The sequence below is a fragment of the Arvicanthis niloticus genome, chromosome 6, assembly GCF_011762505.2.
Source record: "Arvicanthis niloticus isolate mArvNil1 chromosome 6, mArvNil1.pat.X, whole genome shotgun sequence".
In the NCBI taxonomy this organism is placed as follows: Eukaryota; Metazoa; Chordata; class Mammalia; order Rodentia; family Muridae; genus Arvicanthis; species Arvicanthis niloticus.
Window position 1 is genome coordinate 42,485,133 of NC_047663.1, and position 14,047 is coordinate 42,499,179.

At 38.2% G+C, this 14,047-nt stretch overlaps 1 protein-coding gene across 4 annotated transcripts in view; it reads right to left on the minus strand.

Moving 5' to 3' along the window:
* Nf1 (neurofibromin 1) overlaps nucleotides 1-14,047 on the minus strand; it is a 239,489-nt gene that overhangs the window by 186,343 nt on the left and 39,099 nt on the right. For all 4 annotated transcript variants that reach the window (XM_076936207.1, XM_034506963.2, XM_034506964.2 and 1 more), the window contains exons 2-5: nucleotides 13,722-13,865; nucleotides 10,934-11,017; nucleotides 7,660-7,850; nucleotides 2,598-2,704 (exon numbers count right to left, since the gene is read on the minus strand). In XM_076936207.1, the coding sequence (XP_076792322.1) occupies nucleotides 2,598-2,704; nucleotides 7,660-7,850; nucleotides 10,934-11,017; nucleotides 13,722-13,865 (526 nt within the window). The remainder of the gene's footprint in view (nucleotides 1-2,597; nucleotides 2,705-7,659; nucleotides 7,851-10,933; nucleotides 11,018-13,721; nucleotides 13,866-14,047) is intronic.

A 14,047-nucleotide genomic window follows, 5' to 3' on the forward strand; every position in this document is an offset into this window, starting at 1 on the left:
AAGAATGCTGAGCTTCTGAAACAAGAGCCTTTTTTGGATGAGCTGTGATTATTAGGTAATTTTTGTTCTTAAATCTACATGCTAGTTTACTTGTTGGTTTATTCTATGTTATGTTAAACCAACATTGCATCCCTGGAATGAGAACATAGTGTTCTGGATTTTGCTTGCTGGAATTTTGTTGAGAATTCATCAAGTTTCCTATTTTGTTGTGTACTTATCTGGTCTTCTTATCACTGTACTGTTGGCTTCACAGAATTGCAGTATTCCTTCCTTTCCTATTTTTCCATAAAGTTTCGTTTGACTTCAGAGGTGGAATCCATCTGCTCTGCACTTCTCTTTGTTGGGAGACTTTCCATTACTACTTGAATTGCTTTATTGCTGCTTCAATGTCTTTGATTGCTATGTATCTGCAAATACCATCCTGACTCAGTTTTGATAGCCCTAGGAATTTATCCATATTTTTCTAGGTTTACCAACTATTTAGAATATGTTTTCAAACTATACCCTTCTTCTCTGCATTTCCTGGGACCTGTACTTAACTCACCTTGTTCATCTCTAGTTTGACTGAGTCTTGACAAGCTAAGGGGTTTGTCAATCTTGTTTAATTTTCCAAGAGCCAACTCCCCGTTCAACTCTACACATTGTTCTTTGATCCTTCCGTTCACTGATTTCTACTCCGGTTATCATTACTTCCAGCTGTCCACTGCTGCTAAATTTGGATTGTTCTTGCTCTTCTAAGACCTTGAGGTTATCATTAGATTGTCTGAGATATTTCTGACTTTTTTAATAGTAGACACTCATGTTTATAAACTTTTCTCTTAAAACTGCCTTTCAAAAAAAAATTCAAGATTCCATGAACACATAAAATTTGTGTACTAAATTAAAGACAAAAAAAGCAAGAAAGTTTTTTGTCATTGTATTGCTTTTGTCTTTGTTTTTTTGAGACTGGGTCTCTCTATAGAACCCTAGCTGTCCTGGAGCTATGTAGACCAGGCTGGTCTCAAACTCACAAGATTTGTCTGCTCCTACTCCCAAATGCTGGGATTAAAGGTGTACATAACTATACCCAGCTTACTAGTATGTTTTTTAATATTAAGCATTTTGAAAAATATACTACACAACTATTAAAATTCTCATAGCTTACAAATCACTCAAGCTCGGTCTCTCTGGTCAGAAATTAAACCACTGTTTGATTCTTTAATTCCTTTGTTTTGGGGAGGCTTTGTTTGGTTTCCTGGAGACTGGATCTTATTCTATAGTCCATCATGGCATTGAACTCACTACATAGCTCAAACTGGTCTTAAACTCTCCTTTCTCAACTGCCCACAGCACCTCAAGGCCACATTCTTCAAGCACCTGAACAACCAAACAAGTTGATTCTGCAACCTAGAGTCACTTAAGGGATCAAATTCCAAAAGGACAACATTCTCCTTATTAAAAGCAAAACTTGTAGCTCAAGAAAACTTCCCATGCTGGAGAGATATGGGACTGTGATAGGATGCTTTGGTTTCTGGTAGAGCACTGGCTTAGAGATAGCCAGAGACCCAACAGGTGTCCATTGCCTGTGAGGGATGGCACACCCTCACATTAATGTAAGATCTCCATTAATATGCACCATTCAGTCACATAGGGCAATGCAGCCCCTCCCAAAGAGCACAGGTAGACAGCATGACTACAGGCCTCAGCCTCAAGAGATGTACATACTAATGAGATACCTGAAGGCCAGAGGGCGTAGCCAATTAAACATTCTTCCCCAGACCCTCCCCCCTTTCTCCCTCCCTATTTAACTCAGGTCTGCCCTGAGTTTCACAGGGGCGGGGCATCCAGACTCAACTACCATCCATCATGAAAATAAATCTCTTAAACCCATGAACTCCATGTGTCTTCTGGAGCCTGCTGTGGGGAACCATGGAGAAGGCCTTTAGTGAGCCACTGTAGCCACAACCGCTGCCCCTAACTTCCCACCTGGGGGACCTCTCTGCGTTCCAGCCACAGGGACCCACAGAGAGATAGCTCATTGGTTAAGAGCACTGGCTGCCCTTCGAGAGGTCATGAGTTCAATTCCCAGCAACCACATAGTGGCTCACAACCTTCTACAATGTAATCCGATGCCCTCTTCTGGCATGCAGGTGTATATGCAGATAGAACACTCATACATAAAATAACTTTTTTAAACTCTTTTAAAAAGAAGGAAAAAGAAAAGAACGGAAAAGCAAAGTTCCTATTGCCAAGATTTAAAATATCCATGTTCTCAGCTGAGCATGATGGTGCATGGTGCACACACTTCTTGACCCCAGAACTCAGTAGGTAGAGGCAGGTGGATCTCTGAGTTCAAGGCTAGCATAATCTACAAATGAGTTCCAGGAAAGGCAGGGATAAACAGAGAGACCCTGTCTCAAAAATAAAATAAAAACCCATGTTCTATTGTTATTATTTTCAAATGCCTAAAAATCAGTCAAACACATGCATTACTAAACATTTCACAAGAACATGCACACTATAAAATCTATTTTGATATTCAATTCAAACAGATTTACTATAACCATAATGCTGAAGTTAATTATAGGTTAATTGCAGATATATTTATTTAAACCTACCCTTCAGGAGTCGTTTTAATTTTGCACAATCCACATTAATATACTGTAACAATTCTATATCATGAACATCGACATTGTCTTCTGAACAGACAGTCAACTCTTGTAACCTGAAAAGTAAAAACCAAAAATAATTTATCATTTAAGTCTTACAACAATTCAAGATTCTGATTCAATGAAGAGGGGATTTACAAACAAAGACACATAAAATAAAAACATACTTATTTAAGAAAAAAAAAAAAAAAACTAAGTAATTCAACCAATTTAAGAGTCATGACAAAGCCCGGCAGTGGTGGCACATGCCTTTAATCCCAGCACTTGGGAGGCAGAAGCAGGTGGATTTCTGAGTTTGAGGCCAGCCTGGTCTACAGAATGAGTTCCAGGACAGCCAGGGCTACACAGAGAAACCCTGTATAAAAAAAAAAAAAAAAAAAAAAGAAAAGAGTCATGACAAAAACTGATATTCCAGGAAACTTTGTAGACTGAGGTCTGAACATGATTTCTCACATTAGCCATGACTCTTCTGAAAAAATTAATTAATTCCCCGATTGGAGCGTATTTTCAAATCTGTCTAGGTCTCCCTGAAATTAAAGACAAAGAAATTAGAAACTGTTATAGTCATGTCAAAATCATACAGCTATACAAGTAGACACTATAGCTGTTAAAACTGGGACAATATGAGTATCAAATTTTCTTCCTTCATAAAAATTACATTTATTTATTGTATGTGCACGTCCATTATCAATCAGAAAACCAATCCTGGGAACTGTCCTCCCCTTCCACCGTACAGGTCTTGGGGACTGAACTTAGGTCATCATGCCAGCAGAAAGTACCTTTGCCCGCTGAGCCCTCCTACTGCCCCGCCCCAGCTTTTTCTACAACTGAAATACACATAGGGGAGGGGAAACAGTAGTTACTGAGAGAAAAAACACACAGGTAAGCTTTTCCAACTTTGAGAATTGCTTCATTCTAAAAAGGAATAAAGGTGGAGTAGGCCTCTGTCCTGTATTCCCTGTTTAGATCATATTGTACAAAAGTGATATAAATATACAGGAAAAATTTTTACAGGGAAAAAATTGAAGTATTTTACATTTAAGTCTAGTTTCATCTAGGCATGGTGGCTTATGCCTATCACAGCCCATCATCCAAGCACTCAGAAAACTGAAACAGGAGGATGATTGTTAGTTTGGGCTACAAAGTGAAGCCTGGTCTTGAGAAAGGAGAGAGGAAGAGAGGGAAGTAGTGAGGAAGAAAGGGGAAAGAGGAAAGAAAGAAGTAAAAACAAAGCACACAATTTAACACAAAAGGCCCTGGGTTTTAATTCTCACAATCACAAAACCCATAAAGAAATACAGTAAGTCCAACTTAAAACTAAAAAAGAATAGAGCCCAACCAGATGTGGCAGCACACACCTGGAGACAGTCTGGAGACAGAGACAGGCAGAGAGGCAGAGAGGCAGAGAGGCAGAGAGGCAGAGAGGCAGAGAGGCAGAGAGGCAGAGAGGCAGAGAGGCAGAGAGGCAGAGAGGCAGAGAGGCAGAGAGGCAGAGAGGCAGAGAGGCAGAGAGGCAGAGAGGCAGAGAGGCAGAGAGGCAGAGAGGCAGAGAGGCAGAGAGGCAGAGAGAGAGGCAGAGACAGGAGAGCTCCACGAGCTGCAAGCAAGCCATAGCAAGGCCAGCCAAGCTACACAGCTAGTTCCAGGCAAGCTGAAGCTACACAGTGAGATCCTGCCTCACTTATCAAGGGGTTGGGGGGGGGAGGTGGGGGAGATAGGAGGAAAGAATGTTTTTACTTTTGCCATTTCCAATTAATAATGGATCCAAAGATTATCAAGTAGGTTAAAGTTTTATGGGAAATGTCAGATAGTCCAGATAATATCTATATCTAACAATTGATTGGATTATATATGAGACCTGTCTCTAAAAGAAAAAAAAAAAATCACCAAATTAAGTATCAACAAGTCTGTTATAAAAAAGCCAATTAATCTTCTATGTAAGAAAGTACATAGGGATGGAGAGATTGCTTAAAAGCACTTGCTGCTCTTCCAGAGGACCCAAGTTCTGTTCCTAGCACCTACATTGTAGCTCACAACCACCTGTAATCTCAGCTTCAGGGGATCCCATACAGTCTTCTGGCCTACAAAGGCACTGACACACAAGTAATATATATAAAACAATATAAAAATAAAACTTTAAAGAATGTACATAATAAGCCTACAGCATGAGACACTTCAGCAGAATAAAGCTATGTTATAATTTTTCAATTAGTAAAAAACAAACAAACAAACAAAAAAAAAAACCTAAAGAAGCTATTTTTGGTATTACTGGTCTATAATCGCAGCTTCTAAAAAAGTTGGGGAGGACACTATCAAGGCTAGCCTGATTGATCTACAAACTGAGTTCCAGGCCAGCCTGAACAACTTGGTGAAGCCCCTTTTCAAAATAAAAAGAAGACTACAGCTGTAGCTCGGTGGTAGAACACATGAAGCCCTGGGTTCAATTACCAGTACTGCCCCCACCCCCACCAAAAAGAATATCTGTAGACTGGTAAAGTGTAGCAGGATACTCATTCTGCTACACTGTATTCGCAGTGGAGCTGGGTGATTAGGCAGTAGAAGAGAAGGTGGAGCTGGGAGAGAAAGAGAGGAAGGGGAGGGGAGAAATAGAGGAAGGGGAGGGGAAGAAGGAGGCTGTCAGCCATGGAGAACAACGGATGGGTGGAAAGCTGTCCTGGGAGCAACTTCTATCAAAAGGTTTGATATTGGGTAACAACTCTAACTGTGTGGGCATCTTGTTGACTGAGCATTTCTAAATATAAAATCCTTTAGATAATCATTAAGCTTTAAGAGTCTCATTTCTACCGGAACTGCGGGGATGGCAGATATTGTCTGGGGTTCAGCCGAGCTTTGTGGATACAGTGTGGGGGACTGACAAAGCCAATTCCTGCCTGGATAGACTAAGAAACTAAATTTTCTTTACTGTTTTTTATCTTCATTTTGTTTGTTTGTTTGTTTTTGTTTTTCAAGACAGGGTCTCTCTGTGTAGCCCTGGCTGTCCTGGAACTCACTCTGTAGACCAGGCTGGCCTCAAACTCAGAAATCCGCCTGCCTCTGCCTCCCAAGTGCTGGGATTAAAGGCATGCGCCACCACTGCCCGGCTGTTTTTTATCTTCAATTTAAGAAATTGTTTTCCAAATAATAAAACTAATCTCATAGTGACCTAAATAAAAGGGTTTTTACTTTCTATAACTTTCCAGAATCCTATTTCCCTGTTTGTCACCTTGCTGGCTCCATCAGTGTTCGGTGACTAAGAATATAAAATAAATTTACAAGGCCAGCTTGGACTACAGAGAAAGTTGCAGGGCAGCCAGAGCTACACAGAGAAACTCTGTCTCAAAAAAAAAAAAAAAAAAAAAAAAAAAAAAAAAAAAAAAAAATCATGGAAATGTTCTGTTATATAAACATTAACCAATATATAAAATTTTCATTTCATCTTCATAGTCTGTAAGATTGTAGAATAGAATATCATAGAATATTGTCACCTGCCATCATAATTATAGAACAACTTTTTTATTAAAACGATTGCAAGTGAGTTAGTTCTTAAACACCAGACTATAAATTCTCAAGTTTTAATGTATATTCTTATTCACCTTGTTGGGAAACAAGAGAACATAATAGAAACCCATTTGTATAACGTTAGTAAGTTACAGATAGAGGAACCAAAGAGTCAAAAGGATTACTTTTCTCTGTTTGCATTTGTCTTTTAATCACTAAATCTCTATGTAGGTTGTTTTATACTTTTTATTTTATTGTAATTAAGAACCCATATGACTGTATTTACACAAGGTAAATAATTTTCATGAAAACAAGTTAGTCACAATTTCTTTATAACTTCATCCCACTGAGCACCATTTTAAACTAATTTTCTCATCTATAATATCATGGTTATGATTTTAACTTATCAGGAAATATTTAAACTATAATTGTCCTTCATTTTTGTCTACAAGTCATTTTTAAGTTTTATGTGTTAGGGGGTAGGTCAGAGGACAACTTTGTGGTAATGGTTCTTTGTATTCCGGGTAAAGCCTGCATCCAACAGGCTTGCTTCTGAGTGTCTTTACATACCAACTGATCTCCCCAGTCCAACATTTTTTTTTCTTTCTGTTTTACCAAAATTACATTTTTAAAAGTTTGTTTTTATTTTATGCATATGGTTGCTTGTATGTATGCATTATGCATATATATGCACTACATGTGTGTCTGGTGTCCAGACAGGGTATTGAATTACCTAAACTGGGTGGCTGTGAGGCCCCTTGCAGGTACTGGGAACCAAACTTGGGTCCTCTACAAGAGTACTATGTGTTCTTAACCACTAAGGCATCTCTCTTGCCTCTTTCATTTTTGAAATCACTAAATTAAATATATAGTATTTTAAAATTCCATAAGATAGTTAAAATAGAAATATTTAAAACAACTAATATAGTGATACTAACGTAGATCCTGAGGCCTGTCTTAGAAATTTGCAAATGTGAATACTCAAGAAATGGAACTTTCATATTCACTTAAAACACAGCTCACCTTCCAGAGAATTTTACTTTGTACTTACTTCCTTTTATTTCTATATTGCTTAAATTATTTTTAAGGAAACTTATGAGCCTTGAGAATTAGGTCATTAGAATGTTTGCTATTCTTCTCAGCTATTCTACCTGATTTGCATAGTTTAATCTAAAGAATACATTCAATGTGCCTAGCCAAGGCTGGGGTGTAGTTCTGTAATGGAGCACTTGCCTACAAACACAAGACCCTGAATTTAATCCTTAGCATTGCAAGAAAGAAAGAGAAAAGGTCTGGCCATGGAAGCATATTCTCCAAGTCTGTAACAGTATTCATGTCTATATATCAGTATCTCCAAAGTAATTTCTAATATTACATAATTAAAATGTCAAGAAAAATCAATATAAAATTCCTTCAAAAGCCCAGATATAAGTCATTCTGTTAACCATTCTTATGCAGACAAGAATTCTAAAACTTGTTTTACTTAATAGCCCCACATGATTTAGGCACTAACCTTGTAGAAATGCGACTAAAGACTGCATTGAAGTTGTTGCAGCTCAGAGAAAATAAAACCCCAGAAGCAGAATTCCGAAGTTCGGCGGCATGTTGGTTTCCTTCACGGCAGGTATGAAGAAAATGGCAGATTTCTGGTAGTAACTGTTTAACCAGCATTGTTTCATCTAATCTCATTGTGTCCTTTGGTTGCTAAAATGGAAATAATCACATAATTATAAAGCTTTAACTTTACCTGCAGTTGATCCCTCACTTTTGAGAAATCGGCAGTTCCCTGTGAGTTCTCTATAGATTTTATTCATATTTACTGCAAGTACATTATATCATTTATCTTTCATTTCCATAGAAATTCCTAGGTAGGGAACACATGGCCTCTGTATAATCTGACCAAAACGTGTATTATGCACCACAAGTAATGCTGAGTTAAATCATGTCAAAGTACGTTATAAACATTTTAATATCTCAGCCCTTCTGTATGTCAACATATCCTAATGAGGATATTCTCCAATGTAATTCCAACACAATTAACATTCCAAAAAATAATACCATTCCATGTATCATCTAATACCCAGTCCACATTCCAGAACATTGAAAATGTCTTTCATAGCTTTTTATTCAATGAGGATCCAAAAGTAATTCAGAGATTACTCTGTCCCTTCAGTTTCTTTATTCTAGAACAATCCTTCCCCAATACTCGACATATATCATTTTTACATTCCATGAAATTTACTTTTAAAACTGGCCCAACTGTCTTACAGATTATTTCATTATTTCCTAAGCAGCAGCTAACTCACTAACCTGACACAGTTCTAGAGCTGTGGCTCAGTGGTATACACACAAGGCCAAGGCCCTGCATACAATCTCTGACTCCACGAGCCAAAAAAAAAAAAAAAAAAAAAAAGGAAGACAACTTCAAAGCAGACCAAGTCAAGGTAGTATGTAAATTACACAGGTACACTGTGGAAATATACCATCATTACAATTAGGAGAGCTCCAAAGAATATCAGCAATCACTCTCCAAGACATAGTGCCTCTCAATTAAACATGTTAATGAAGAAAAAGTAGTGGAAACTTAAAGAGGCACTACACCATTCTATCCAACTCAATCATGGGTTTGCCTGATACAGCAGAAATTACAAAGTACTAAAAGCACTGCCACGGTTACAATGTCTAAATTCCCAGTTCTGCCCCAGTATATAATGGTATTCTTGTTCTTCTTCTCCATTTCACAGATTAACAGAGGACACTAAGTTAAAATAGTTCCTACCATTTTAAGTACAAAATTTACAAATGCTACTCTACAATTCTGGAACATAGCCAGAGATCAAAAGGAATTTAAAATATCAGGGACTAGAGACGTGGCTCAATGGTTAGGAGCACTTGTTCTTGCAGAGGACCCATGTTCAGTTGTCAGCACCCACATGTAGCTCACAACCATATGTAGCTACAGTCTCAAGGGATCTGATGCTCTCTTTTGACTTCCTCATGCACCAAGCACATACATACATACATACATACATACATGCAGATAAAACACTCATAAAATAAATAACTTCTTTTTTTAATCTTAAGGATTTGAAGTATTATGCTAGGCTGACAAGCTAGTTCCATTAGTGAGTGCTTATGGTGTAAACCCGGTGACCCAAAGTCAATCCCCAAAATCCTTATCAAAGTGGAAGAAAAGTACTGACTATCCAAGAGTTGTCTTCTGAGCTCCATATATGCACCCCATATGCACAGACAGTCATAATAAATAAATAAGTACTCTGGGAGCTGGAGGTTTTGCTCAGTGGTTAGGAACATGAACTGTTCTTGCATGAACTTGAACCTGAGTTTAGTTCCCAGCACCCATGTAGGATGATGAATCGCAGTCACCTGTAACTCCAGCTCCAGGGGGATCCAGGATCCAGATCCAGGTGACCTTTGAGGGCACCTACACTCATGTGCACATGTGCATAAACCCACGTGTAAACACATACACATAATTAAAAATAATTTTAAAATAAACTTTAAAAACTGTAAGTAAATAATATGCCTAATTTTTTTTCTGGCCCACAAACTTCCCTAGGGAAAGTTTTGTGAGTGTGAGTAAGTTGTTTTGGGTCTTTGTTTTCTAATTCCCTGCATAATCCCTGTCACTTCTGAACATTCTTTCTCTTCTCAACCATATCATCAATCCTAGTATGTTAAAATCTCTTCCCTCTTGAGGCCAGAGAGATCGCTCAGTGGTTAAAAGCATCTAGAGGACATGAATATGGTCCTTAGCACACACATGGTAGTTCACAACCACTAGTAACTCGAAATCCGGGAGATCTGATGCCCTTCTGGCTCTGAAGACACCAGTCATACACCACACACCCACACACACCCACACCCACACCCACACAGAGAGAGAGAGAGAGAGAGAGAGAGAGAACACTTATCCACATAAAATACCTTTTAAAAAAATTGTTTTAAGTGTCTTCCCTCTAGATTTACTGTAGAGAACTCATAAAAGAGATGCTACTCTGAATAAAAGCAAAGTTCTGTATTCTGTGCTAAATAAAAAGAAATAAATTAACTAGCATAAATGGAGTAGACAATTTTAAAACAAATATTATGTATTTATACAAACACCTACCCATGTTTGGGAAAGAATTAAGATTAGGGAAGAATATGAGTACTTTATACAGCAGAAAACATCTTGAAAAGTGAAAGTTTTAATTGAAATAAGCAGACACAGCTATCAGCGGCAACCTAGGAAAGAACTGCATGGTACTCAGCGACCCCTCCACATGCCTATGAAAGTGCTCACATTTACAAAGCTATCCTCAGAAGGACAGCTTCAAACAAACAAAGGATAGAGCCCATTTTCGGTGTCTATAGAAAGTTGAAACCATATCACGAAGGCAGGAAAGTAAGACTGCCCTTGGTCTGCTGACCACACTCTTCCAGCTATACAAAGGCACAGGCCTAATGACAACTGAGAAATAATTAAATCAAATAGTGATTCTTTCATAAAAATATTTTCTTAAAAAAATCTTAAGAGACAGAAATGGGGCTCAAACTTAACATTTTAAGAAAACTTAAATATCTATGGAATTTACAAAAGCTGAGAGAATAATTTTCTCTAGACTGTGCCACCAGATCAACTGTATTAACAGAATTCATATTCATCTACCACAGACAAAGACTTATAGTGTGTCCTCAGTGTCCCATACTGACCTTTTGGTATTCCAGTTCATTCTCAAGACTGAATTCACAAAACCTGCCTACTTTAGAATGAATGTACTTACCCCAGCAAGACATTTTTCCAGTGTGTCCAATATGATCAACTGAGAGAGATACAAATTTTTTTCAGCAGCTTCTCCAAATATCCTCTAAAAAATATATTCAGAAAATATGATTAACACTTCACTGCAAATTAGCACACATGAAATATAAAAGACTAAAGATCAAGAATAAGTATTAACCTTCCATTTTGTCTTCTAAATTCAGTAATACTTAAATCTATCATTTTTTCCTTTACCCTAATACTCAAAAAATAAATTCCTAAGTTAACAGAAATAGAGGCATTTATTAAAGTCTTCCATTAGCTACATAACAGTAAAACCTGTTGCTTTATGTTTTTTCAATATCTATAATCTGGCCAGACATGATAAAAAGACATTGGTAGTCCCAACACTATGGAAATAGTGGCAAGAGGATTAGAAGTTCAATGCTAGCACTAGGGTTATAATAAGTTTAACACCAGCCCAGAGTATAGTATGTACTCTATCAGGGGTGGGGGAGGGACAGGGAAGGAAGAAGAAAGTAAAGAAGGGTGTGGAAATAAATAATGAATCAATGAGAGTTTAAAATAATTCATGAGTTAGAGGCTTATACCTGTCCTGAATTAGCATTTAGCCATCCCCTCCTACTATAAAACAATTAACTTCTTAATTCTTATTAAAACAGAATGTTACTAATTGATTACAGTGAAGCTTAAGCATTCATTACTGTTGAGAACCGCTCTGCCCCACACTTGGGGGCCAAAGTGTTGCGGACCGCTCTATCAATGTTGGGACCTGCACTGCCAAAAGCCTTGGGGGCCAAATTGTTAGAGCCCGCACTGCCCCAAGCTACTCCAGTCCGTGGGTCGGGGTTCAGTGAGAGAGAGAGTGAGGACGGACTCAAGGAATGGAGACCAGACAGAGTGTGATTCAATCCCGTTTATTCTTCAGTCTCTTTTCCTAGTCCAAGTCCCAAGTCTTGAGTTCCTAGTCCCTAGTTCCTAGTCCCTAGTGCCTCCAAGTTCCAACTTTCCAGTTCCAAGTTCTAGTCTCAAGTCTCATCCAAGTACTCTTCCAAGTACAAGTGTCTAATCCAAGTTGCCTGTCTCGAGTCTCAAGTGCCTACTCTCAATTCTCAAGTGCCAAGTCTCGAGTACTTTCTGCTGTCTGCCTCTTGCCTTTTATATGTCTCACTTCTAAGTCATGCCTTTAAGTCTTGTCTCTAAATCACACCTTTAAGTCACACCTTTAAGTCTCACATACCCAAGGGAAAATCCTGGGTATCTAAAAACAAGATGTTATCAGAATGTGCTCGGCTATTGTAGGCTGTTGTTGTTGTTGTAGACAAGTCTCGTGTCAGGGTACATGGCTCAAGATGGCTGCAAGGATGACAGCCGCCTTCTGTTGGCTCCCCACAATTACTTTCAAACTGAACCCTGTATCACCTACCTACTTACTAACAAGAAACTATGACTTTCATTGTATAACTTTTCTTTTAAATTTTTCTGTTTTCTATTTTATCATTATTGTACATGTGGTGCATGTGCTAGTATGGGTGTGGGCACTCCACAGTGCCTACGTGGAGGTCAGAGGAGGACAATCTTCAGGGTTGGTTCTCACCTTCAACCAGTGTGTTCCAAGGACCAGTGACAATTACCTTTATGCACTGAGCCATCTCACAGACCCTGTAACTTTTCAGTAAGTTCTACATGAATGCCAACATGATGATAGTTCTAAAGAAGATGGTAAATATAAACTACTGCAGTGTGACTAGGAACACGGCCACATGCTCAGACATAAAACACACTAATACTGTGCTCCAGAGTGGGCAAAGAGCAACAGCAAAACAGTAAGTGCATCCTGTAAATCACTTTACAGTCTTATAAAAGGTCTTATGCTTTTTAGAAGAAACTAAATTTTTAGCAAAGAAAAAAATCTATTGGACTGCCCAAAACCTCCAGTTCATCAGTTCTGTAACTCTGGTATTTGAAAGTCTACAAAGATGATGTAACTATAAAACCCTGAAGTGAGTCCTCAAAGTCTACAAAAGAGGCTGCTTCACAGCTCAGCACAAACACCACAAACTGAGAGAAGGAAGCATCCATCTGTTGTCTGGAGGAGTATAAAGTAGATTGTTAGAAGCTGTCAGAGGAAGAGGAATACAGAGGCAGAGCAGCAGCAGTGACTCCTGCCAGGTGGGAAGGATGAGAGAAGGACCGGCAGCTCTCAGCAGTGGACCCTTGATGAAATCGGCTGACTGCTTAAGAAACTGAGAGAGCCTCTGCTCTAACACTGACTCTAACGCTAACGCTACCCAGCCTGCTTCAGATGTGGAGAAGACAGAGAAAACTCTTTAATACAGCTGTAAAAAGTAATCTCATGTTTTAGAAGTGAAAGGTCATACTCTATTTACCATACAGTTTGGACAGGAACAATCAATAAATACATTTAAGGAAGCAGCTAAAAAAAAAAAAAAAAGCATTCTAACAGCGTCTGTACTACACAGCCGGAGGTGTAGCATAGGAAGGGGAAAGAAATCTATATTATGATTAGTTTACATACAATACAAAAGAGATATAAAATTCTAATTCCCAAAAAACAAAGTAAAGAATAAGAGAAGTTTCAAAGGAAAAGAATAAAAACCTGAAGTCAAAATTTCAGTTACACTTGTGCTCGTCCATTAGTGATTTACCTCTTAAATCCTAAGAATATGTTTTCCATACTTTAAAACATGCTATTCCAAACTTCCAAATCAGAATGAAAATGAAGCAAATGCACCACAAAGCAGAAACCCCACAAATGAGATACTCACCATATTGTTAACATTCTTTAGGATGGTGGTGAGCCCACTGATGACCAAAGAAAACTTGTATTTGGAAATGTTGATCAGACACTCCTTGGTGTGCTCGGTGCTGACTTTGGTATGTGTGTTCTGCTGTCCTGTTTTTATTGGAAGCTATAATGGAAAAATAGATGTTACTCTTCAAATGACTAAACATGCATTTTCAGTGAAAACCACAACCTCTTAGGAAGTCTTTATCAACCGTATCTGCCGATATTTATATCTCAATCTCTAATGTACAATGCAACATAGAACTTAGAGCAAATCTTAAGTGGTCTGTCAATTTTTTTTTTTTT